Here is a 27498-nt window from a genome sequence, read left to right as displayed (position 1 = left end):
GTTGCATCCAAGCAAAAAAAAAAAGTTAGCATTCGTGGACAAACAAAACAACATATAGCGACAAATTTTTCGACCCCTAACACTTCTGCACAAATAGGAGGGGAGAGAAAATTGAATGAGTTAGCTCATCTTTAGTTAAAAGCCTATATGGAGTGTTATGAATGCAAGGTTGATTAGGTTTTAAACCGTCTCCTGTAATTCAAGGTAAAATGGAGTACTGGAGGTGGGCATGTGGTCTCCGAATAGTTCTGTTACAATAATCATGGGGGACTCAATATGCAGGTGGACTGGGAAAATCAGGTTGGTAGTGGATCCCAAGAAATTGAATTTGTGGCAGGGGAAACACCGCGAGCAATAGTGGTGAGATTCCACCGCTACAAGGACAGGGAGATGGTCCTGAGATGGGCTAAGACGACACGGAGCAGCAGATGGGAGAACGCAGCGATCCGTGTCTACCAAGATTGGAGTGCAGAGGTGGCGAGAAGGAGGGCGAGTTTCAATCGGGCCAAGGCGGTGCTCCACAGGAAGAAAGTGAAATTCGGAATGTTGCAGCCGGCAAGACTGTGGATTACACACCAGGGCAAACACCACTACTTTGAGATGGCAGAGGAGGCATGGACATTCATTCAAGAGGAGAAGTTGGACTAGATTTGGGAAAGGATGTTTGGAATGAAGTAGCGAGGTGGTGGCAAGAAATTGTAAATCAGATGGGGGAATTTGTTCCCCTCGAAGGAGGGGGACACAAAGAAATGTGGGCGCCGGTGGGGAAGGGGATGGGGAAGGAGAGAGGGAGCTGCGCCATTAGGGGCGGGGCCAAGAGGGAAGCGTGGGCATTGTTCCCGCGATATGGAAATTGTGGCGGGAAAAGGGGGCGTAGGAACGAGTGGGCCTCACACGCAGGGAGGCTAAGGATAAATGGGGAAGCCGAGGTCAGCCAGAGTTTGCTGACTCCGGGAAGCAATATGGGGGGTGCAATCAAGCTAGAGCGGGATCTAGCTGGGGGCGGGGGGGGTGGGGGCGGGATTAACTGGGTTGCTGCTGATAAGGGGAAGGGGGAGCTGTTACGGGATGGGATGGTCGGGACGGGAGGGTGCTGTCTGGGGGACAAGCGGTTGCGTGGAGCTGGTTTAAAAAAGGGGATGGCTAGTCGATGAGGGAGGGGGGAGGTAAAGAGCCCCCCAACCCAGTTGCTCACGTGGAACGTGAGAGGGTTGAATGGGCCGATTAAGAGGGCAAGGGTATTTGCGCACCTAAAGAAGCTAAAGGCAGACGTGGTTATGCTTCAGGAGACGCACCTGAAACTGGCGGATCAGGTCAGATTAAGAAAAGGATGGGTGGGACAGGTATTCCACTCGGGCTTGGATGCGAAAAATAGAGGGGTGGCAATACTGGTGGGGAAACGGGTATCGTTTGAGGCGAAGACCATAGTGGCGGACAGTGGGGCTAGGTACGTGATGGTGAGTGGCAGATTGCAAGGTGAAGCGGTGGTGCTGGTGAACGTATATGCCCCGAACTGGGATGATGCAAACTTTATGAAGCGTATGTTGGGGCGCATCCCGGACCTGGAGATGGGAAAGTTGGTAATGGGGGGGGGGGGGGGGGACTTCAACACGGTGCTGGACCAGTCCAGATCTAGGACCGGGAGGAGGCCGGCAGCGGCCAAGGTGCTTAAGGGCTTTATGGAGCAGATGGGAGGAGTGGATCCCTGGAGATTTACTAGACCGAGGAGTAAAGAGTTTTCCTTCTTCTCCCACGTCCATAGAGTGTACTCCCGGATAGATTTCTTTGTCCTGGGAAGGGCGCTGATCCCGAAGGTGGCAGGAGCGGAGTACTCGGCTATAGCCATTTCAGATCATGCCCCACATTGGGTAGATCTGGAACTAGGGGAGGAAAAGGAGCAACACCCACTTTGGAGATTGGACATGGGACTGTTGGCGGACGAGGGGGTATGTGGAAGGGTGAGGGGATGTATTGAAAGATACCTAGAGGTCAATGATGACGGAGAGGTCCAGCTGGGAGTAGTCTGGGAGGCGCTGAAGGCGGTGGTGAGAGGGGAGCTGATTTCCATAAGGGCCCATAAGGGGAAACAAGAGGGTAAAGAAAGGGAGAGACTAATTGGGGAGATTCTGAGGGTGGATAGGCAATATGCGGAGGCTCCGGACGAAGGGCTACACAGGGAAAGACGGAGACTACACACGGACTTTGACTTGTTGACCACGGGTAAGGTGGAGACGCAGTGGAGGAAGGCACAGGGAGTACAGTATGAATACGGAGAGGAGGCGAGCCGACTGCTGACCCAACAACTTAGGAAGAGGGGAGCGGCGAGAGAGATCGGAGGAGTTAGAGACGAGGAGGGAAGGATGGAACAGAGAGCGGAGAGGGTGAACGGGGTATTTAAGGTATTCTACGAGAGGTTGTATAAGGCCCAACCCCCGGAAGGGAAAGAGGGAATGATGCATTTCCTAGACCAGTTGGAGTTCCCGAAGGTTGAGGAGCAGGAGAGGACAGGACTAGGAGCGCAGATTGAGGTAGAGGAGGTGGTAAAAGGAATTGGGAACATGCAGGCAGGGAAGGCCCCGGGACCAGATGGGTTCCCGGTGGAATTCTATAGGAAATATGTGGACCTGCTGGCCCCACTCTTGACGAGAACCTTCAATGAGGCTAAGGAAAGGGGGACACTACCCCCGACGATGTCGGAGGCGACGATATCGCTGATCCTGAAAAGAGACAAAGACCCGCTGCAGTGCGGGTCATACAGGCCCATCTCCCTCCTGAACGTAGATGCCAAGTTATTGGCTAAAGTGATGGCGACAAGGATAGAGGACTGTGTCCCTGGGGTGGTGCATGGTGACCAAACAGGATTTGTTAAAGGGAGGCAATTGAATACCAATATACTGGTTGTTGGGGGTGATGATGATGCCCCTACTGGAGGGGGAGGCGGAGATAGTGGTGGCTATGGATGCAGAGAAGGCATTTGATAGAGTGGAGTGGGATTACTTGTGGGAGGTACTGAAGAGATTTGGATTTGGAGAGGGGTTCATTAGATGGGTTCGGCTCCTATACGGGGCTCCGGTGGCAAGTGTGATTACGAACAGGCAACGATCCAACTACATAGGGGCAGAAGACAGGGTTGCCCCCTGTCCCCGTTACTGTTTGCGTTGGCAATTGAGCCATTGGCCATAGCGCTGAGGGGCTCTAGGAAGTGGAGAGGGGTACTTAGGAGGAGGAGAAGAACATCGGGTGTCATTATACGCGGATGATCTGCTGTTATATATCGCAGACCCAGTGGAAGGGATGCCTGAGATAATGCAGACACTCAGGGAGTTTGGAGAGTTTTCGGGATACAAACTGAATATGGGGAAGAGTGAACTGTTTGTGATGCACCCCGGGGAACAGGGCAGGGGAATAGGCGAGCTTACCGCTGAGGAGGGTAACAAGAGATTTCCGGTATTTAGGGATCCAGGTGGCCAGGGACTGGGGAACCTTGCATAAGCTTAACTTGACACGACTGGTAGTGCAGATGGAGGAGGACTTTAAGAGGTGGGATATGGTGCCCCTGTCATTGGCGGGCAGGGTGCAGGCGGTTAAAATGGTGGTCCTCCCGAGGTTTCTTTTTGTGTTTCAGTGCCTCCCCATACTGATTATAAAGACCTTTTTTAAGAAGGTAGACAGGAGCATCATGAGCTTTGTGTGGGCCGGAAAGACCCCAAGGGTAAAGAGGGGGTTCCTGCAGCGCAGTAGAGATAGAGGGGGATTGGCACTGCCGAGTCTGAGTGATTATTATTGGGCCGCTAATGTGTCTATGATATGTAAGTGGATGAGGGAAGAAGAAGGAGCGGCGTGGAAAAGGCTGGAGATGGCGTCCTGTAGGGGAACTAGCTTAAAAGCACTGGCAACGGCACCGCTGCCGTTCTCCCCGAAAAGGTACACCACAAACCCAGTGGTGGTGGCGACTCTGAAGATTTGGGGGCAGTGGAGAGGACATAGGGGAGTCAGTGTGGTCCCCGATAAGGAACAACCACAGGTTCGTCCCGGGAAGGATAGACGGGGGATTTCAATCTTGGCAGCGAGCAGGAATTGCGCAACTGAAGGACTTGTTCTTGGACGAGACGTTTGCGAGTCTGGGAGCACTGACAGAAAAATACGGGTTGCCACCTGGGAATGCATTTCGTTATATGCAAGTGAGGGCATTTGTGAGGCAACAGATGAGGGAATTTCCGCAGCTCCCGGCGCAAGGGATCCAGGACAGAGTGATTTCGGGGGCATGGGTGGGTGATGGTAAGGTGTCCGATATATACAGGGAAATGAGAGGAACTGAAAGGTAAATGGGAGGAGGAGCTGGGTGGAAGAGATTGAGGAAGGGCTGTGGGCAGATGCCCTAAGTAGGGTAAATTCCTCGTCCTCGTGTGCCAGGCTCAGCCTGATCCAATTCAAGGTACTACACAGGGCGCATATGACGGGAGCAAGATTGAACAGGTTTTTTGGGGTGGAGGATAGGTGCGGGAGGTGCGCGGGAAGCCCTGCGAACCACACCCACATGTGTCCGGTATTGCACGGGTTCTGGGTGGGTGTGGCAAAAGTGATTTCAAAGGTGGTGGGGGTCCGGGTCGAACCGAACTGGGGGTTGGCTATATTCAGGGTTGCAGATGAGCCGGGAGTACAGGAGGCGAGAGAGGCCGATGTTCTGGCCTTTGCGTCCCTAGTAGCCCGGCGAAGGATTCTACTTATGTGGAAAGAAGCTAAACCCCTGGGCGTGGAGGCCTGGATAAACGATATGGCAGGGTTTATAAAATTGGAGCGTATAAAGTACGCACTAAGAGGTTCGGCTCAGGGGTTCACCAGGCGGTGGCAACCGTTCCTCGACTATCTCGCAGAGCGATAAGGGAAAATAGGAAAGACAACAGCAGCAACCCAGGGGGGAGGGGGGGGGGGGGGTGGGGGGAGGGTGCATTCGGGTCTTTGGGGGGTTTTTGTGTGTTGTTACATATTTGTTGTTCATAGTTATCTTCTCAATGTTACTATTTCTTTTCGTTTTTTTTTGTGTTGGTTAGTTAATATATTATTTTAAAAACAATCAATGTATATATTGTTACAAAGTTGTAAAAATGGAAAATTCTTGGTTGATCGAAAAACTTTAATAAAATATATTTTTTTTAAAAAAGAAATGGAATTTGTGGAATGTCTAAGAGATTTTGTTTTGGAGCAGCTTGTGACAGAGCCTACTAGGGAACAGGCAATTCTGGATTTGGTGATGTGTAATGAGGCAGACTTGATTAGGGAACTTAAGGTAGGGAACAGTGACCACAATATGATAGAATTTACCCTGCAGTTTGAGAGAGAAGCTGCAATCAGATGTAACAGGATTACAATTAAATATGGGTAACTACAAAGAGATGAGGGAGGAGCTGACCAGAGTTGATTGGAGAAGGAGCCTAGCAGGGAAGACAGTGGAACAGCAATGGCAGGAGTTTTGGGGGGTTATTAGGGAGGCACAACAGAAATTCATCCCAAGGAGGAGGAAACATGCTAAGGGCAGGACAAGGCATACATGGCTGACGAGGGATGTCAAGGACAGCATAAAGGCTAAGGAAAAAGCAGACAAAGTGGCGAGGATTACTGAAAAACCAGAGGATTGGGAAGCCTTTAAAAGCGAGTAGAGGACAATTAAAAAGGTAAGGGGGGAGAAGATGAAGTACAAGTGCAAGCTAGCCAGTAATATAAAGGAAGATAGGAAGAGATTTTTTCAATCTATAAAAGGGAAGAGAGAGGCAAAAATAGATATTGGACCACTACAAAATCTGGCTGGAGAAGTAATAATAGGAAACAAAGAAATGGCAGACGAACTGAATAGTTACTTTGCATCAGTCTTCATGGTGGAAGACACCAGTGGGATGCCAGAGCACCAGGAGAACCAGGGGGCAAGAGGTGAGTGCAGTGACCATTACGAAGGAGAAGTTTCTGGAGAAACTGAAAGGTCTGAAGGTGGATAAGTCACCTGGACCGGGTGGACTACACTCCAGGGTCCTAAAAGAGATAGCTGAGGAAATTGTGGAGGCATTAGTGATGATCTTTCAGGAATCACAGGAGGCAGGAAGGGTCCCAGAGGACTGGAAGGTGGCTACTGTAACACCACTGTTTAGGAAGGGAGGGAGGCAGAAGACAGGAAATTATAGGCCGGTTAGTCTGACTTTGGTCATTGGTAAGATTTTAGAGTCCATTATTAAAGATGAGATTGCGAAGCACTTGGAAGTGCATGGTAAAATAGGACTGAGTCAGCACGGCTTTGTCAAAGGGAGGTTGTGTCTGACAAATCGGTTAGAATTCTTTGAGTAGGTAACAAGCAAGTTAGACAAAGGAGAATCAGTGGACATGATTTATTTAGATTTCCAGAAGGCCTTTGACAAGGTGCCGCATAGGAGACTGTTAAATAAGTTAAGAGCCCATGGTGTTAAGGGTAAGATCCTGGCATGGTTAGAGAATTGGCTGACTGGCAGAAGGCAGAGAGTGGGGATAAAGGGGTCTTTTTCAGGATAGCAGCCGGTGACTAGTGGTGTGCCTCAGGGGTCTGTGCTGGCACCACAACTTTTTACAATATACATTAACGATCTGGAAGAAGGTACTGAAGGCACTGTTGCTAAGTTTGCAGATGATACAAAGATCTGTAGAGGGACAGGTAGTATTGAGGAAGCAAGGGGGCTGTAGAAGGACTTGGACAGGCTAGGAGAGTGGGCAATGAAGTGGCAAATGAGATACAATGTAGAAAAGTGTGAGGTTATGCACTTTGGAAGGAGGAATCTAGGCACAGACTATTTTCTAAATGGGGAAATGCTTCAGAAAGCAGAAGCACAAAGGGACTTGGGAGTCCTTGTTCACGATTCTCTTAAGGTTAACGTGCCGGTTCAGTCGGCAGTTAAGAAGGCAAATGCAATGATAGCATTCATGTCAAGAGGGCTAGAATACAAGACCAGGGATGTACTTCTGAGACTCTGGTCAGACCCCATTTGGAGTATTGTGAGCAGTTTTAGGCCCCATTTCTAAGGAAAGATGTGCTGGCCTTGGAAAGGGTCCAGAGGAGGTTCACGAGAATGATCCCTGGAATGAAGAACTTTTCGTATGAGGAACGTTTGAGGACTCTGGGTCTGTACTCGTTGGAGTTTAGAAGGATGAGAGGGAATCTTATCGAAACGTACAAGATACGCCGAGGCCTGGATAGAGTGGACGTGGAGAGGATGTTTCCATTTGTAGGAAAAACTAGAACCAGAGGACACCATCTCAGATTAAAGGGATGATCCTTTAAAACAGAGATGAGGAGGAATTTTTTCAGGAAAGAGGAACTCTTTGCCGCAGAAGGTTGTGGAGGCCAATTCACTGAGTGTCTTCAAGGCAGAGATAGATAGGTTCTTGATTAATAAGGGGGTCAGGGGTTATGGGGAGAAGGCAGGAGAATGGGGATGAGAAAAATATCAGCCATGATTGAATGGCGGAGCAGACTCGATGGGCCAAGTGGCCTAATTCTGCTCCTATGTCTTATGGTCTGTTGGCAGACTTATTGAAAGCAAGGTGCAAATCTTTAGCACCTGAAGACAAAGGGAAAGGCAGCTGGGTCTTATGGATTCAAAGAATCAGGATAAAGACAAAGCGTGAGAGAGAGAGAGAGTGAGTGAGTGAGTCTGTCCCAAAGAGTCGGGCAGGTAACAACAGAGGAAAAAATGATATTTTCTGTTCGCTACCAGGCAGGGTGCTGGTGGGAGCTCATTCAAGTGTCAGGACCTGTGGAGATTTAGAGAAACTGGAATATGCATGATCAGGAGGTGGAATTGTCGGAGTGGGCCTTGCTGTTGGAAGTCAATTCAGGGATGCTCAGAAGACTGAGGGAACTTTTTAAAGAACATTTTATTCAAGGCATTGTCCTATAAACAAACAAAAGCAGAAGAACAACCAAAAAACTTGATAAACAAACAACACCCACTCCCCCCGCTTCCCTAATACCACCCCATTCTCACATCCCGCCTTCCCCATTTTAACTCCCTTCCCACCCCTGCAATCCGCCCCCTACCTGCTGACCCCTCTAACCTCCTTAAAGAATTCAATAAAAGGGCAGCACAGTGGTGCAATGGGTTAGCCCTGCTGCCTCACGGCGCCGAGGTCCCAGGTTTGATCCCGGCTCTGGGACACTGTCCGAGTGGTGTTTGCGCATTCTCCCCGTGTTTGCGTGGGTTTCGCCCCCACAACCCAAAGATGTGCAGGGTAGGTGGATTGGCCATGCTAATTGCCACTTAATTGGAAAAAATGAATTGGGTACTCTAAATTTTTTTAAATTTTAAATTCAATAAATGGCTTCCACCTCCAGGTGAACACGTTCACCGATCCCCTCAAGACGAACTTGACCTTCTCCAGCCTCAGGAATTCCACCAGGTCGCTCAGCCATACTCCCGTTTTTGGGCAAAATCCAGAGCAAAATCCATCTTCGGGCTATCAGGGAGGCAAAGGCCAAGATATCGGCCTCTCTAACCCCTGGACTCCTGGGTCTTCTGACACCCCGAATATCACCACCTCTGGACTCAATACAACCTACGCACTCAGCACCTTGGACATCAAGTCCGTGAACCCCTGCCAGAACCCCTTCAACCTTGGACACACACAGAACATGTGGATGTGATTTGCAGGCCTCCCCACACACTGCCCACACCTATTCTCTATGACTCAAAGAACCTACTCATCCTTGCTATCATCATATGCACCCTCTGTGTCACTTCAAACTGGATGAGCTTAGCCTCACACACGTCGAGGACATGTTCATCCTCCACAAGGCTTCTGCCCACATCTCGGTCCCCACCTCCCCTCCCAGCTACTCCTCCCACTTACACTTTATGTCCCCTACCAGGGCTCCCTCCCATATCATCAACTCGTTTTTGACATCGGACACGTTCCCCTCCCCTAGCTCGTCCCACGACTGACCCCGGTCTTGCAACCCTGGGGTGGCAGCCATGAAAGAATGGCATCTCTCTCCTGACAAAGTCTCGGAGCTGCAGGTACCTAAAGCCGTCCCCCCTGGGCAACTCATACTCTTCCTCCAGGTTCTCCAGCTTTGCAAATTTGCCCCCTATGAACAGATCACTAAATCGCTCAATCCCTGCCTGCCCCCACGCCGATTCCTCCCCCGTGATCTATTTCTTAACCATAGCAATATTCGCCACCCAGTAGTAATTCATCATGTTCGACACCGCCACCCGCTGCCTCGCCCCCCCACTCCTGGAAAGCCCCCCTAGCCCATAGGGTCTTCCCCGCCCACACAAATCCAGAGATCAGTGCATTGACCTTCTTCAAAAACTACTTTGGAACGAAGATTGGGAGGTGAGGGAAACAACTTTTGACAGACGTTGGATGTTACAACTCAGCAGAATCGGGAGAAATAAGCATGTCGGAAGCTGGGCGCAACTTTGGGCTATTTCCAGTCAAGACTCCAATCCTGCAGAGAGTGCGGTGTAATGTATAAATCAGACATAGGGGGCTGGATTCTCTGCTCCATGACACCAAAATCGTGTATGCGACGAGAATCCGTTTTGCCGCCAAAATTGGGAGAGGCGCCAGTTTTTGAATTTTCCGCCCCTTGAAAAGTGGCATATTCTAGGAGTATGCCGCGCCGAGTATCCACGGCCCACCTGAGGCACGCCCCGTGATGCTCTGTCTCAAACCAGCCGAGTTCCCAATGGCGTGGGTTACGTGTGCTCACACCGTTCGTAATTTCGACGTGACGACTGCAGACTCAGTCCGGGGCCGCCACAGTCGGGGGGGGGAGGGCTGATCCACGGGCAGGTGGGGCTTCATTCGGGGCTGGGGGCACTGTAGGTGGGCGGTCTGGGGCGTGCGAGCGGCCGAAGGGGGGCACTACTTTAGCGGTCCAGGTCGACGGGCTGAGTCGCCATGGAGCACGGCGCAGCCGCTGCAAGCTGCCCCCCTGCGCAGGCGTGGCCTCGGAACCGGAAGTGTTGAGGGCCCTATCGGCAGCTAGAGCTGCGAGCTCTATGCTGCCTCCCTGCTAGCCCCCAGCAAACCGGGGAATGGGTGGCCGTTTTACGCCAGTTTTCCTGGCGTAAAAGACCACCGTTTTCACGCCGGCGTGGGGTCTTAGTCTCCAAAACGGACAATCCAGCCCCACAGTTTTCAGTCGCATTAGGAACTTAAGGGGGATATCATTTCTGTACTTCAGCAATTTAGTTGTCTACTAAGTAATATTTAATCAAGGTTGATTTTACTTTGTCTGTTACAGTAAAAGTCTTAAAATGTAAAATCTTGTGATCACTAGGTCTGTTACTGGGAATTCAAATCTCTTTTAAAAACGCATCAGCCTCTACAGGGATCGTAACAGTGGTTTCTGAGTTTCTGGTGTCATTCTGGAAATCTATCTACTAATGCATGACTTTAAGGGCAGACAAAGGATATAAAACATAATCATGCCTGGAAGAACTATTCCAATAGTAGAGCCATGAAGCACTGGTCAAAAGAAAGGTTTCTGCTGCTTAAACAATTACATTATTTTTCTCAAAACGGAATCACACAATATGACAAGCCTGTAGTATAGTCAAGAAGAAAAATTGATAACTATGTTTATTTTAACTCAAATATTTCCTTCATGTCCAACCTTGCCAGCAAGCCAGAGGTAAGGTTTGTCATCCAGTGCAAGACCTGTCCTCAAAATAACAACGTTTTGCCTGAGTGGGAAAAGGCTTTAGGGATTTGTCCAAAGCTTTGAACAAAAAAGCATCAATCTAAATTTGTAATTTGAACATGGCACGCAATACCATCCTTCATCATTAGCCTGCTAAAAAGCAGGTTCAGCTCATAAATCTTTTATTTCCTTGGTAATCTTTATTTGTTCTAAGTCAAACGTTATGGGTTCAAATCCATGTCAATGCTTGAACATATTGGTCCGTAACTTCCTCAGAGTGGCATTCAACATCAGATTACCACTCTGTACCCACTTAACTGCGTTAAATTTCTTCCGCATCTGGCTCGCCCAGCCTTCCTGACTCAGGTCGGATGAAATTCTAGCAGCGCAGCAGGTCCCTGGGTCTCGTGTCGGAATCCAAAAGAATCACGGCAAAGGAAAACATGCTCCCCTTTTTTTACAGCTGTAGCTGTCGGAAATGAAAATGAAATGAAAATCGCTTATTGTCACAAGTAGGCTTCAAATGAAGTTACTGTGAAAAGCCCCTAGTCGCCACATTCCGGCGCCTGTTCGGGGAGGCTGTTACGGGAATTGAACCATGCTGCTGGCCTGCATTGGTCTGCTTTCAAAGCCAGCGATTTAGCACATGCGGATGAATTTAAAGGTTCCATTGAAAATAATAGACCAGAGAGAAGCTAAGTGTCGAAGGTAAGTGGATGGGATTGGAAGGGTTGGATGGGGGTAGAAATTGAACACCAGGCGGTGGATATAACCGTGTCGAGATGAGGGGGTCAGGTCGGGGGTGGGGGGGGGGGTGGAGGATGGGGTTTGCACAATCCAGGTGGGACGGGATAGTTCGTGAGGGATCAGATCAGGGGTGGGGGGGTTGATGTTGGGGGTCGATGTTGGGGGTCAGGTCGTGGGAGGGTGGGGGGAGGGCAGGTCAAGTCGTTTGGGGAGGGAGGGGGGGGCGGTGTCCAGCTGGGTCGGGTTAGCAGGAGAGGGGAGGGAATTCCGTGCCCGCGGGCTGTCGGGGGTTATTAATAATAATATAATCTTTATTATTGTCACAAGTAGGCTTACTTGTGCAATGAAGGTACTGTGAAAAGCCCCTAGACGCCACATTCCAGTGCCTGTTCGGGTATACTGAGGGAGAATTCAGAATGTCCAATTCACCTAACTAGCACATCTTTAGGGATGTGGGAGGAAACCGGAGCACCCGGAGGAAACCCACGCAGACGCAGGGAGAACGTGCAGACAGTGACCCAAGCCGCGAAACGTTCCCGGGTCCCTGGCACTGTGAAGCAACAGTGCTAACCACTGTGCTACCGTGCCATCCGGAAAGTCCCCTGTGAGGTTGGGTGTGTGGGGGGAATCCCAGGTTGGGACTGGGCTGGGTGTTTGAAATAGTTACATTGAAGTTAGAAGTGCTTTTATTTCTTACAAACCGCTGAGAGTAACTATTAGCATTTCACTGGCAGAAACCATCCGAAGTTAGCGATTTAAATTGCTTTGTTGGATGGCTCCCTACGCAGCACAAATGTTCAGAGGAAGTTAGCACTTCTGCATAATTGCTACGTAAACCCTTAACCTGGGAATTTCTGAGAAGAATTCCCCAGCGCAGTGTTGCCAGAAAGTTCTCAGCTGACACTCTCATGTTGTACAAAGGGAATGCTCAAACATCAGAAGGGTAGTCCTTTGAATAAATGGTCAACAAAAGCCCTATCTATCTGTTCCAGTGGCTGGGATGGATTCTTATGGCCCTCTTCATGGAGAAAGGCAATGTCCTGATTTACTGGCCAACACCGCTCCCTCATTGAACGATACTAAAAATGAGTCAAATGGTCATTCATCACATTGCTTTGTGTGTGGTCATGCTTGTGAATGTAATGGCTACCATAGTGATTGATATCATAACCTTCAAATTAGTTAAATACACAGAAAGCACTGTAGAAATGTTGCTGAAATGTCATGAGACATTGTATAAATGCAAGTATTTTCTTCTGGGCATACTGAGATGTTGAAAACCCATCACAAGTAATTATACTCTTGGTATATAATAGTATATTATCTGCAGATTCATAACTAATCGAGACTGGTGCACACAGGGAAAACATTTGGGGTGGAGATAACGGTGACAGAGAAGAGGAAGAGACAGAATGAAAAATGATGAAGCAGATCGACAGATGGAGACTAGGTCGAAGGAACAATGGTGAGGAATAAAGGGGACGAGAGTCCGAACGGTAACTGCAGATCAAAAATGAGCAGAAATCAAAACGAAAGAAAAAACAAACCATAAATAATTTACAGGAATTAGTTCCAGTTAATATTACTGAAGTAGGAGGGTTCGGAGAGGTGAAGTATGAGGGTTCGGAGAGGTGAAGTATGAGGGTTCGGAGAGGTGAAGTAGGAGGGTTCGGAGAGGTGAAGTATGAGGGTTCGGAGAGGTGAAGTATGAGGGTTCGGAGAGGTGAAGTATGAGGGTTCGGAGAGGTGAAGTATGAGGGTTCGGAGAGGTGAAGTAGGAGGGTTCGGAGAGGTTTAATCTATCTGCTTCCTTCTGTCCCCAATGCTAGTATTTCAGAAAGCAAGAGAAGGCCCAAAACTATAGCAGGCGGCCTGGAACCTGGAAAAGCAGATGGACGGGCATTCATGACTCACAGCGATGAAATCTCCAGCAGAGACTACAAGCAGTTTAAACTGGTATAATCAATCAAACAGGCAATTAATGAACTAGGTGTTAAATCGAGTCCCTGACCTGTACATTAAATTTAATATGTAATGTATTAATGCTCTGTGAACATTTTCTGAAGACACACTCCTGTCATTAATGCATAGGACGGATTGACCCATCTTCAACTAAAAAAATTAATTCAGCACATTTCAGGGAGATAAAACAGAATTGCAACTAATGCAATAACTAAGGCTTGAACATTGTGGCAAAAATAATTCAAGAGCCTCCAAAAACATGCAGAGATTGTGATGTGTGATTAGCCTGTGCCCTTCTGATGAAGGGAGGATGCGAACTTTCTGCTGCCCACTAGTTTACATGATAATCGTAGACATGTTGGAGCATGGCTGCAATCTGATGTGGAGGTGCAAAATGATGAAAGGCAAGTTCAGGCTGGCCTGCAGTACTTAAGGCCAGTCTGTAGCTCTTAAAGACAAAGCACACTTTGACTGGAGGAAGTGCTGGAGGTCAATGCGCTTCACCTGGGAAAGACAAAAGAATGTTACAGCATGGCAGAAAGTGGGCTCCAATGTTCTCCAATACAGCACCCAACGTCTTAGTGTGGGAGGTGGATGGGAAGATATGGGTCCTTAATCCATAGGGAAATAGGAGGTCAGTCAAATACTGAAAAGGTAACGGGAGCAATAGCCCAAAGGGCAAGGCACGTACAATGTCACAGCATGTTCAATGACATCACCCCAAGTGGTCAGGGTCAGTGAATTCACCATATCCCACCAAGTGGACCAAACAAACACTGCTCAATGCATCACACCTCTTCACTCACCTAATAACTCACTCATACGTCACCTCATCCTTCTGGCCGCTGCAAGTCTCACATCCACATCTTGCAGCTTGACCTCACTGACAGCCATTCAACTGTGACAAACACATCATCAAAATCCTTGGGCACAATTCCCTCTCCCTTGTATGATAAGTTGGTACATAACAGGGGGCAACAGGAGCTGACTGGTGGAGGACATGCAGAGTGCATTCACCTTATCCTGATGGAAGGGAAAGTGTCCATTATGCTTAGACCAGATATGACTGAAGCCAAGGTCAGCCTGGTGGCTGTATGAATCAAAGATGATAGTATGCTCATACCAAATTGTTCTTCTCACATCTAATTTCCCCTTCATCCCACTACCTCTGCTGATTAACAAGCTGCAGACAATTTAACAGGACTTGCTTTCCTCCCAAACAAAAAACAACCCTCACCACAACTTATGTCTTTCCCCTTTCAGATACGCAAGAACGACAACCTGGCCAGGCAGTGGTACTGGACAAAAGTACAAAAGGAAGACGAGACTAATGATGATAAAACAACATCATTAGCACTCAGTTTCACAGTCACTAACTCAAATACTAACACAGGGAAAACTGTACACGGAGGAAAGAGATCTTCACATTGTGAGACACTGGGCTGGAGTGACCTGTACCCAGGGCAGGAGGAAAGGGTAATACTGGTGTCAGATCACCAGAGGGTGAGATCACACATGAGTTTTGCTGTGGAGGAATTAGATGAGGACTTTGATGGGACAGTCTGCAGAAAAAGATTGATGGGGATGTACGAGAAATGCGAGGTCACTGGCAGGCCTGAGAGAAAGCATGTGGTCAACTGCCAAGGAACTTGGTGGGTTCCACCCCACCCATACGTGGGTCTTTCGGCAGAGCTTGGAAATGGTGGACAGTTCCTTAAGACTCTCAAACCCACATCTGGGGCGAAATTCTCCGGTATCGGCGCGATGTCCGCCGACCGTCGCCAAAAACTACGCAAATCAGATCGGCATCGCGTCGCCCCAAAGGTGTGGAATCCTCCGCCCCTTGACCGGCCGAGTCCTAACCTTGAGGGGCTAGGCCCGCGCCGGACTCATTTCCGCCCCGCCAGCTGGTGCGGAAATGACATTGCCGGGCGGCGCATGCGCGGGAGCGTTAGCGGCCGCTCACGGCATCCCCGCGCATGCGCTGTGGAGGGAGTCTCTTCCTCCTCCGCAATGCTGGAGACCGTGGCGAAGGCGGAAGGAAAAGAGTGCCCCCACGGCACAGGCCCGCCCGTGGATCGGTGGGCCCCGATCGCGGGCCAGGCCACCGTGGGGGCACCACCCTGGGGCCAGATCGCCCCGCGCCCCCCCCAGGACCCCGGAGCCCGCCCGTGCCGCCTTGTCCCGCCGGTAAGAGAGGTGGTTTAATCCACGCCGGCGGGACAGGCATCCTAGCAGCGGGACTTCGGCCCATTCGGGCTGGAGAATCGGGGGGGGGGGGGCGCCAACCGGCGCGGCGCGATTCCCGCCCCCGGCGAATCTCCGGTGCCGGAGAATTCGGCAACCGGCGGGAGCGGGATTCACGCCAGCCCCCGGCGATCCGGGTCGGAGAATCTCGCCCCTGATGTCGATGCCTCAGCTCCTAGTGCAGTAGAGGAGAGACCCCCCAACATCCAAGTGCTGCAGTGGAAGTCTCAGCTTGTCGTCATGCAGGCTCAAACTGCTGACATCATGGCTGTGGATACCAGAGTTCACAGGGGCTTGTAGGGTCTCATCGTCCAGTTGTCCTGCAACACATTTCTCAGATTGCTGAGGGGTTATTCCTGGGGGAGTGACAGTGGCTCCTTGGAGTCTAGGGTTAACTCTAATTTTTTTTTTTTAATAAATGTTTTATTGAAATTTTTTTCCCAAACAACAATTTTTCCCCTCTTACAAAGCAAACGCAACAATAACAATACAGAAATTTTAAACAATACACAAGTAACAAAACCCCTTTATCTTTGACCTAAACTACCCCCCCCCCTCCCCCCCCCCCCCCCTGGGTTGCTGCTGCTGGTCATCTGTCTTCCCTCTAACGTTCCCCTAGGTAGTCGAGAAATGGCTGCCACCGCCTGGTGAACCCTTGAGCCGATCCTCTCAGGGCAAACTTTATCTGCTCCAGTTTAATGAACCCCGCCATATCATTTACCCAGGCCTCCAGTCCGGGGGGTTTCGCCTCCTTCCACATGAGTAGGATCCTGCGCCGGGCTACTAGGGACGCAAAGGCCACAACATCGGCCTCTTTCGCCTCCTGCACTCCCGGCTCTTCCGCAACTCCAAATAGAGCTAACCCCCAGCCTGGTTTGACCCGGGCCTTCACCACCCGCGAAATCACTCCCGTCACTCCCTTCCAATACCCTTCCAGTGCCGGGCATGCCCAAAACATATGTGCGTGGTTTGCCGGGCTCCCACCACACCTCCCACATTTGTCCTCCACTCCAAAGAACCTGCTCAATCTTGCTCCCGTTATGTGTGCTCTATGTAGCACCTTAAATTGAATCAGGCTAAGCCTGGCGCATGAGGAAGAGGAATTTACCCTGCTTAGGGCATCAGCCCACATACCCTCCTCTATCTCCTCCCCTAGTTCTTCTTCCCACTTTCCTTTTAGTTCGCCCACCGACTCCTCCCCCTCTTCCCTCATCTCTCGGTAAATCTCTGACACCTTGCCCTCTCCGACCCACACCCCTGAAAGCACCCTGTCCTGTATCCCCTGTGTCGGGAGCAACGGAAATTCCCTCACCTGTTGTCTAGTAAATGCCCTCACCTGCATATATCTCAGGAAATTTCCCCGGGGCAACTTATACTTTTCCTCCAATGCTCCCAAGCTCGCAAAAGTCCCATCTATAAATAAATCTCCCACCCTCCTAATTCCCAACTGGAACCAGCTCTGAAATCCTCCATCCATTCTTCCTGGGGCGAACCTATGGTTGTTCCTGATTGGGGACCCCACCAGGGCTCCCCGCACCCCTCTCTGTCGCCTCCACTGTCCCCAGATATTCAATGTTGCCGCCACCACCGGGTTTGTGGTAAACTTTTTAGGTGAGATCGGTAGCGGCGCCGTCACCAGCGCCTCTAAACTCGTCCCTTTACAGGACTTTCTCTCCAGTCTTTCCCACGCCGCTCCCTCACCCTCCATCATCCATTTACGTATCATTGCCACATTGGCGGCCCAATAGTAATCGCCCAAGTTCGGTAGTGCCAATCCTCCTCTGTCCCTACTACGCTGAAGGAACCCCCTCCTTACTCTCGGAACTTTCCCTGCCCACACGAAGCTCGTGATGCTCCTGTCTATTTTATTAAAAAAGGTCTTAGTGATTAGTATAGGGAGACATTGAAATACAAATAAGAACCTCGGGAGGACCATCATCTTAATTGCTTGCACCCTGCCCGCCAGCGATAGAGGCTGCATGTCCCACCTCTTGAAGTCCTCCTCCATTTGTTCTACCAACCGTGTCAGATTAAGTCTGTGCAAGGTTCCCCAACTCCTAGCGATCTGAATCCCCAGGTATCGGAAGTTTCTTTCCACTTTCCTTGGAGGCAAGCCTTCTATCTCTCTACTCTGGTCCCCTGGATGTATCACAAATAATTCACTCTTCCCCATGTTAAGCCTATACCCCGAGAAATCCCCGAACCCCCTCAAAATTCGCATAACCTCTATCATTCCCCCCGCTGGGTCCGACACGTATAACAATAGGTCATCCGCATATAACGAGACTCGGTGTTCTTCTCCCCCTCTAATCACCCCTCTCCATTTCCTGGAGTCTCTCAACGCCATGGCCAGAGGTTCAATTGCCAACGCGAACAACAATGGAGACAGCGGGCATCCCTGTCTTGTTCCCCTATATAGTCGGAAATACTCCGATCTATGTCGACCTGTAACTACGCTTGCCGTTGGAGCCCCATAAAGAAGTCTAACCCAGCTAATAAACCCGTTCCCAAACCCAAACCTCTTTAACACTTCCCATAAATACTCCCACTCCACCCTATCAAATGCCTTCTCTGCGTCCATTGCCGCCACTATCTCTGCCTCCCCCTCCACTGGGGGCATCATTATCACCCCTAATAGTCGTCGCACATTAACATTCAGTTGTCTCCCTTTTACGAACCCTGTCTGATCTTCGTGCACCACCCCCGGGACACAGTCCTCTATCCTCGATGCCAGTACCTTTGCCAACAATTTGGCGTCCACGTTCAACAATGAAATGGGTCTATAGGACCCGCACTGCAACGGATCTTTATCCCTCTTCAAAATTAACGATATCGTCGCCTCCGACATCGTCGGGGGTAGAGTCCCCCCTTTCCTGGCCTCATTGAACGTCCTCACCATCAACGGGGCCAACAAGTCCACATATTTTCTGTAATACTCCACCGGGAACCCGTCTGGTCCTGGGGCCTTCCCTGCTTGCATGCTTCCCAGTCCCTTAATAACCTCGTCCACCCCAATCGGTGCCCCCAGGCCTACCACCCCCCGCTCCTCCACTTTCGGGAACCTCAATTGGTCCAGGAACTGCCGCATCCCCTCCTCTCCCTCTGGGGGTTGAGACCTATACAGTTCCTCATAGAAGGTCTTGAACACCTCATTTATCTTTCCTGCCCTTCGCACCGTGTCTCCCCTTTCGTCTCTAATTCCTCCTATCTCCCTCGCTGCTGCCCTCTTTCGCAATTGATGAGCCAACAGGCGACTCGCCTTTTCCCCATATTCATACCTCCTCCCCTGTGCCTTCCTCCACAGTACCTCCGCCTTTCTGGTGGTCAGAAGGTCAAATTCCGTCTGGAGTCGTCTCCTCTCCCTGTACAATTCCTCCTCCGGGGTCTCTGCAAATTCCCTATCCACCCTTAAAATCTCCCCCAGTAATCTTTCCCTTTCCTTGGCCTCTGTTTTCCTTTTGTGGGCCCCAATGGAGATCAGCTCTCCTCTGACCACCGCTTTTAGTGCTTCCCATACCACTCCCACAGGGACCTCGCCGTCGTCATTGACCTCCAGATATCTCTCAATACACCCCCGCACTCTTGCACACACTCCCTCATCCGCCATCAGTCCCACATCTAATCGCCAGAGTGTTCTCTGCTCCCTTTCCTCTCCTAATTCCAGGTCCACCCAATGTGGGGCATGATCCGAAACCGCTATGGCTGAGTACTCAGCTTCTTCCACCCTAGAGATCAACGACCTTCCCAAAACAAAAAAATCTATCCGGGAGTACACTTTATGGACATGGGAGAAGAAGGAAAACTCCCTAGCCCTAGGTCTAAGAAATCGCCATGGATCCACTACCCCCATTTGGTCCATAAACCCCTTAAGTACCTTGGCCGCTGCCGGCCTTCTTCCGGTCCTTGAGCTGGATCTATCTAGCCCCGGGTCCAGCACCGTATTAAAGTCCCCTCCTAAAATCAAGTTTCCTACCTCCAGGTCCGGTATACGCCCCAGCATCCGTCTCATAAATCCCGCATCGTCCCAGTTTGGGGCATACACGTTAACCAACACGACCTCCATTCCCTCCAGCCTGCCACTCACCATTACATATCTACCTCCGCTATCTGCTACGATGTTCTTTGCTTCAAATGCGACCTGTTTCCCCACCAAAATGGCCACCCCTCTATTCTTTGCGTCCAGTCCTGAGTGGAACACCTGTCCCACCCATCCTTTCCTTAGCCTAACTTGGTCCGCCACCTTTAGGTGCGTCTCTTGGAGCATAACCACGTCTGCCCTTAGTCCTTTCAAATGCGCGAGCACTCTGGCCCTTTTTATCGGTCCATTCAGGCCTCTCACGTTCCACGTGATCAGCCTCACTAGGGGGCTACCTGCCCCCCTCCCGTGTCGACTAGCCATTACCTTCTCTAGGCCAGTCCCATATCCCGCCTCCGCGCTCCCGCTCGCTCCCCCAGCGTCGCACACCATCCCCGCCCACCCACTCTTTAGCCATTTCCTTTTGGATTTCCGCAGCAGCAACACAGTTGTCCCCCACCCGCCCCCCCCTCCCTCCCCCCCTCCCCGCTAGATCTCTTTCTAGCATGATTGCTCCCCCCATATTACTTCCGTAAGTCAGCTGACTTCAACTGACCCCGGCTACTCCTGCTCACTCCTCGACCCCCCCCCCCCATGTGGGGAACTCCCATCCACCTTGCGCCTGTCTTCCCGCCTTATTCTTTCTGGTGCGGGAACATCCCTTTACCTGACCCGCCTCTTATGGCGCAGCTCCCTTTCCCCTCCCCCTCCCCTTCCCCATTCTCCAACTATGTCCCGTCTTTCCCCCCTCACCGGCGCCCACATTTCCCCAATGTCTCCCCCCTTCCCTGTTTACTTCTCAATTAACTTCCACCGTAACATTAACAATAACATTTCCTGCAGCATCAGTCCCTCAGTTCCGATCCAATTTCTCTTCTTTGATGAAGGTCCATGCTTCCTCCGCTGTCTCGAAATAATGGTGTCTCTCCTGATACGTGACCCATAGTCTTGCCGGCTGCAGCATCCCGAACTTCACCTTCCTTTTATGCAACACCTCTTTGGCTCGGTTGAAGCTCGCCCTCCTTCTCGCCACCTCCGCACTCCAATCCTGGTATACCCGTACCACTGCATTCTCCCATCTGCTACTCCGCACCTTTTTAGCCCATCTCAGGACCTCTTCTCTATCCTTAAGGCGGTAAAATCGCACGATTATCGCCCTGGGTGGTTCTCCCGCTTTTGGTCTTCTCGCCGGAATCCGATTTGTCCACTCCACCTCCAAGGGGCCCGTAGGGGCCTCAGCACCCATCAGTGAGCTCAGCATCGTACTTGCGTACGCTCCACAGTCCACTCCTTCCACACCCTCAGGGAGACCCAGTATCCGAAGGTTCTTCCTTCGCGCTCCATTTTCTAGGGCTTCGATCCTTTCAGTACACTTTTTATGAAGTGCCTCGTGCGTCTGTGTCTTAACCGCCAGGCCCAGGATCTCGTCCTCAATATCTGTCACCTTCTGCTCCACCACGCGGAGCTCTGTCTCCTGGGTCTTTAATGTCTCCTTGAGCCCCTCAATTGCCTGTAGCAACGGGGTCAGCACCTCCCTCTTCAGCAGCTCCACGCACCGTCTCACAATTTCATGCTCAGGCCCCCATGTCGCCTGCGCTTTCTCCGCCGCCATCTTGTACTTCTCTCTTTCTGACCCTTTGGTCGACGATTCCTCGCGCTGCAGCCGCCGCCGCCGGTTTTTTCCTCCTTCGTTTGGGGGGACTCCCTTCTCACACGCCCCACACCGGGTTGCGTCGTCAAAAAATTCCCCGTTGGGGCTCTTAAAAGAGCCCGAAGGTCCATCGGAGCTGGAGCCGCCGAAGCGTGCGGCTAGCTAGGCATCACCGCAACCGGAAGTCCCTTCAGTGGCCTTGATGAGGTCTTTTCACAGTTGTTCCCTCTGCTGCTAGAATTCACTTTTGATACAGGCCCTCAGGTCAGCTTGCAGCTTTAAGCTTGCCCTTCCCCCGCCTGCATGCTGGAAGAGGCCCTGTTTATCCTGCAGTTGCAGCCAAATCTTTTACTGTTTCTGCGTGTGTCTGGCAACCAAGAGACATACCCTTCCTGGGGGACACTGTCGGGGGAATATTGCAGCCTTCTTTCCACACCGGGAAATGTCAAACAAATGCCGTGGGGGCCCTGTAAAAGAGCCCAAAGGTCCGTTCCAAGCAGGAGCTGCCGAATATGCGACCTAGCTCTGCATAGCCGCACCCGGAAGTCTAGGGTTAACTCTAATAATAGCTGCTGAGTATCTGCGTAAGCAGCTATGTCACAGTGATGTCATTCACAGACTTAGAGAGTAGCTCCAGCTACGGCTTGGTCTTGTTTAACCTTCGTAAATCATATGTAAATAAATGTGTTTCCAATTAAAAACCATTGCCTCCAACAAGGTCTCTCCAAGAGCTAGAAGCTAAGAAATCCTGAAATAAAACCACAATACTTAAGGTCCAAGAAGCACCAACGTCTCTCAGGATGATAGCTTTTGTCCTTCCACAACTGCCGGTCTCTGTTGTGGCTTGTCCGCCGACCCTGACTGCCACCTTCCATGCTGAGCTGGTGCAGTCCAACGCCAGGCCTTCTAGGCCATGAGCTGTGAGAGGTTCTCCTGGAAGGACTGTAGGGGAAGTCACCAGTGTTTCACCAGCAATAAAGCAGCCATTGGAGTAGCATTATGTAGGAGTCTTAGGACAGACAAAGGACACATGGGGGACATGCAGCAGGAAAATGATGGGGTGATGTTTGTATGCATCAGTGGATGGTTTGATTGATGAAGTTAATTCAGAATATTTTCTTTGAGAAGGTGTGGGACAGTTGCTGAAAGGGAAACTGGAACTGCATTCGCCAGTTCTAAAATCGGATGAGCCATTCACACAAAGCTCAGCCAGAAAGAGGATGTGTTGGATGCCTTGTGCTTTCCTCCTCCTCATCGTATAGTTAATAATGAACTTGAGTAGATTGCTGCAGACCACAGCAAATCGTAACATTCACTCAGTCGATCACTGCAGAGTTCCTCTCCAGAGCAGTCTAGGCAGCGGAAATAGTGCTCAACACCCCGATCATCTGTTCGGTGACGGTTCGCGTAGTACCAAGATTCGTGTCATACACATGCTCTGCACCGGAGTCACGTAGTCACACCGTGGTTTCTCAGGGTGACTTAAGTGCTGATGGTTCAGCATACTGGCTTAGAATCAAGGCATCTAGACTACTGCCAGGATACCAGGCATTGAGCTGCATCAATCACCAAGTACAGCCACACACCAGCTGGACATTGAGGGAATGGAACTTTTTGCGTCTGCAGTACATCTCCGAATTTACATGTGGCACGTGTAGAGTGACAGCTGTGCAGTTAATGACACCCTGAACATTGGGCACCCCGCAATCTGGCTAAGCGACATGCTCATTCTGTCTTTCTCATTCAGGATAAAGAGAACTCTATGTATTTCCTTCCTTTGCATACACAATGTCAGACGACAATGGACAGCGAACAACAAAATGCTGGATTTGTCAACTACACCAAAAACTGTATTTATATAGCACATTTAATGTAATAATATTAATAATAATAATGAGATTCACAGGGGCATGTTAAAACAAAATATAGCACCAAACCACTTAAAGATATATTAAGGCAGATGACCAAAGGCTTGGTCATGGAAGCAGATTTTTAAAATGTCCTAAAGGACGGAGGACCAAGGTAGTGAAGCACTCAAATCGCATCTGGGTCAAAATCTGCCTGACGTCACAGCCTTCTTATTTAGCATGTTCCGGCATCCACACTAACAAGCTATTCAAAATAACACCCAGTGTCAATCACATCAGAAGAGTAAGTGTGCAGTGAGGACCCAAAATAACACCTATAGTGCAAAAGACACAACCAACCTTTATGGCAAATGTAAGAAAGTGTCTTGTCATGCAGTGGGTAGCGTCCCTGCCTCGGAGCCAGAAGCTCTGGGTTTGAGTGCCATCCCAGGACTTGGTGGCAAAGGAAGGGGCGTTCATAACAAAGTCAAACTGAGCATCGCCCTGCAACATCTTCCAACATGTCAATGGCTAGTGGGAAGAACGGAAAAGACTCATGGTCAGCCATGCTTGATGCGAGTGATGCCCCTCAAGCTATCAGCCTCCATGATGGGAACCCATGCAAATGTGCTTTGAGTACTTCCCAGTGCAGGAAGAGAGACAACAATAAGAAAGAGGAAATTATATAACTTAACCTTATACAAGTTTTAAAACTTTACTGAATTCAATCCTAAAATTAACCCACAAAATCTACCAGTTTTAGCATTCCAAAGTTCCAAACTTCGGAATGAATCATACTCAAGCATCAAGCACAAGTACTTAAAGGTCTATCAGATGATAAAATCAGAAGATTACAAATCAATCTGTACTTAAAATCCATATTAAACATAACAGGAAGCACCAAACATGCAGAGCCCACCTGCTCATTGACTCGTGAATGGGATGGCCCATGGTGGATTAGAATCTTCACAATATCCATGTCTCCCTTCCAAGCAGCCAAATGGAGCGGAAGGCAACCCTTGTTATCTGCCACATTGGTGGAAGCTTCGTACTGAAGGAGCTTCAGAACAACATCCCTAAAAGATAAGGGTCAATATGTCAACAAGAGAAATCACCTGGAATGTAATTCAGAGCACCAGAGTCAAAGCTATACTAAAGTCTTAACTGGAACAATGTAATCGACCTGAAAAGTTAATGGTGTTTCTCGTTCAATAGATGCTTCCTGATTTGTTCAATATGTCCAGCATTTTCTGTGTCTACATCTACAAGACGATTGCAGCAGCATGTACAATGCAGCACAATGCAAGCAGTGTGTACTCTGCAGTAGTGACAGCGGTAGGTAAGTACAATACATGACTGCGAAAGACATGCCATATAACACAATGTCAGTGCTATGTTATTCTAGGCCAGGCTTGTCCAACCTTTTCACATGGGGAGGGTGGGGAGGCACATTTCAAACTTTCGCACTCCAGGGACCAATGAGCTAATTTCGGAAATATAGGGCGGGATTCTCCACCCCCACGCCGAAGTGGCCGCGCCGTCGTGAACGCCGTCGAGGTTCACGACGGCGCGGAACGGCCCCGGTCACGACCGATTCAGGCCAGGACAATGGGCCAGTATCGGGGCTGCGTCATCTACCCGCGCCAGGCCTTGTCGCCCGTGTAAAAGCGGCGCCGCATAAATGACGCGGCCAGCGCCGCATAACGGACGTCATCCGTGCATGCGCGGATTGGCCGGCGCCAACCCGCGCATGCATGGTTGCCATCCTCTCTAAGTCCACCCCGCAAGAAGATGGCGGACGGATCTTGCGGGGCCGCGGAAGGAAGGAGGTCCTCCTTCAGAGAGGACGGCCCAACGATCGGTGGGCACCGATCGCGGGCCACCCACATCTGAGGTACGCTCCGGAGCAGGATCCCCCCTCGCCCCCCCGCAGGCCGCCTCCCCCAGCGTTCACGCACTGCCCACGACTGCAGCGGCCAGGTGTGGATGGCGCCGGGGGGAACCCGCCGTTTTGGCCTGGCCGCTCGGCCCACCCGGGCCTTAGAATAGCGGGGGTGCCGGAGAATCGCCATTTTCGGTGTCTCCGGCGATTCTCCGGCCTGCAAAACTCAACCAGGCCGTTCCCACCTCTTGGGAGAATCGCGGGAGAGCGTCGGACAAGCGTCCCCGGAAATTTTGGCGGCCCAGGCGATTCTCCCAGCCAGCGTGGGAGTGGAGAATCGCGCCCATAAAGTTTGGCACAACATGAATTTCAATTTAAAAAACTGAAATATGAAAAGAAATAACTTGCTGAACAGAAAAACAATGCGTAATAAAGATGAGTATTCGTGCATAATACTCATAAATCACAAGTTGTTCCTCTCCCACATTTGCTACAGATAGGCTCAAAAGCCAATTAGCTTCAAACTTGGGAAAGAAACGGCCTGTGATTGGCGGAGCAAATTCATCCATTCAAACATTGCCTATTTGACTGGCATTTTGGAAACTGGCTCCGGGGACCCTTGCATGTTGGACAAGCCTATTCTAGACTTGTACAATGTCAGTGGTATGTCCTGGACATCCCAACAGTATAGAGAACATGTGATCCAAGAGTTGCTGTGGTTTCTACTACAGGACTTAATGGCAGACCAGAGACTTGGCTCGTGGAATTTAAAATAAATTCTTCACAGATCAGATAACCCAAAAAAGCACTCACTTCACTAATACTGCCAAGTGCCAAGACCAACAACAAATCCTTAGTTTGTTTTAAATCTACAGTAATTAAAAGCATGCAAAGCAGGACACTGAACAAATCCAACCACTTAAACGTTAAGTGTGAATGATTAAGAAAACCTTTTCCTGAAGAAACGGAATGACAATATAGTTTTGATTACTGGTGTAAAAACATCCCTCTCCTTACACCCAAGGCAATTTGTTTCTTTTGAAAAATAATCTTGCTACTCCACTGAAAGCAATAAGCAGTCTGAAGAAAGGTTGAGAGCTGTTCCACTGCCAAAATTGTAAGTCACAAGTTTGAAAGAACTGCTTAGAGTCTTTTCTCTTTAAATGAGAAATGTTTTTCATTCAAGGACTTTGTAGCCTTCACTGAAATTTGCATCCATCATGATAATTTAAATAAAGAGTGCAATTCTATAGAGGGCGCAGGAGCAGAGGGTCCTCCGTGTGTATGTGTGTGAATCACTGAAGGTGGCAGGTCAGCTCGGTTAATAAAGCATTCAGCATCCAGCGCACTGCCTGAAAGTGTGCTGCAAGCAGGTTCAATCGAGGCATTCCAGAGGGAATTGGAGTCTTGACCAAAAAGGAAAAATGGGCAGGGTTACAGGGAAGAGCACAGACACAATGTGAAAAAAAAAATCACTTATTGTCACAAGTTGGCTTCAATGAAGTTACTGTGAAAAGCCCCTAGTCGCCACATTCCGGCGCCTGTTCGGGGAGGCTGGTACGGGAATCGAACCGTGCTGCTGGCCTGCCTTGGTCTGTTTCAAAAGCCAGCGATTTAGCCGAGTGTGCTAAACCAGCCCCTGTGCGGAATAGCCTCCTTCTGTGCTGCAACCATTCTGTGAAAAGGTGCTGAGGGCAGGTTTGAAGTCTCCATCAATATCCTGGCAACTCATTTTGCACAGATCAGGGACTGAAATTGGAACTTACTGAACTCTCTGTGATCCAGTGCCCCAGCAGATGGTGAAGTTCCACACCATATACTAACCAGGGAGGGAAAACTGATACATTTATAGTGCACAATTGGTGATAAATATTAGTTAACATTTCTTCAGAACATAAGAAAGGGGAACAGGAGTAGGCGATTCAGCCCTTTGAGCCTGCTCGAGCCATTCAATTGGATCATGGTTTCAACAGCATTTTCCTGCACTCTCTCCCCTTATCACTTGATGATTTAATATGCCCTACTATGTATTTTCTTTTTATCTTATTTTCTTTTCATGTACTTAATTAGCTGCTCGCAGAAAAATACTTTTCACTGTACCTCGGTACACGTGACAATAAACAAATCCAATCCAATCCAATCCAATGTGGAAATCTAATCGATCTTAGTCTTGAACATACTCAATGATGGAGCTTCCACAGGTCTCTGGGGCTGAGAATTCCAAAGATTCGCCACCTTCTGAGTGAAGGAATTCCTCTTCATCTCAATCTGTCCCTTATTCTGAGACCGTGTCCTCTGGTTCGAGACACCCCAAGCCAGGGGAAACATCGGGCTAGATTCTCCGATCCTGCGGCTACGTCAGGATTCTTACGACCAGAAAGTCGGCGCTGCCCTAGCAATGACCCGCCGTCCGGTGGG

General features: G+C 49.9%; 1 protein-coding gene across 12 annotated transcripts in view; it reads right to left on the bottom strand.

The window, feature by feature from the left end:
- The window catches only part of anks1b (ankyrin repeat and sterile alpha motif domain containing 1B), a 1303035-nt gene that overhangs the window by 860813 nt on the left and 414724 nt on the right, over positions 1-27498 (bottom strand). For all 12 annotated transcript variants that reach the window (XR_011934063.1, XM_072471544.1, XM_072471547.1 and 9 more), the window contains one exon: positions 24118-24274. Coding sequence is in view for 11 of the 12 variants with exons in the window: in XM_072471544.1 (XP_072327645.1) it covers positions 24118-24274 (157 nt within the window). In the remaining variant the exon portion in view is untranslated. The remainder of the gene's footprint in view (positions 1-24117; positions 24275-27498) is intronic.

The sequence above is a fragment of the Scyliorhinus torazame genome, chromosome 13 (genome assembly GCF_047496885.1).
Source record: "Scyliorhinus torazame isolate Kashiwa2021f chromosome 13, sScyTor2.1, whole genome shotgun sequence".
Lineage (NCBI taxonomy): Eukaryota > Metazoa > Chordata > Chondrichthyes > Carcharhiniformes > Scyliorhinidae > Scyliorhinus > Scyliorhinus torazame.
This window is presented reverse-complemented; position numbering and strand designations above follow the sequence as displayed.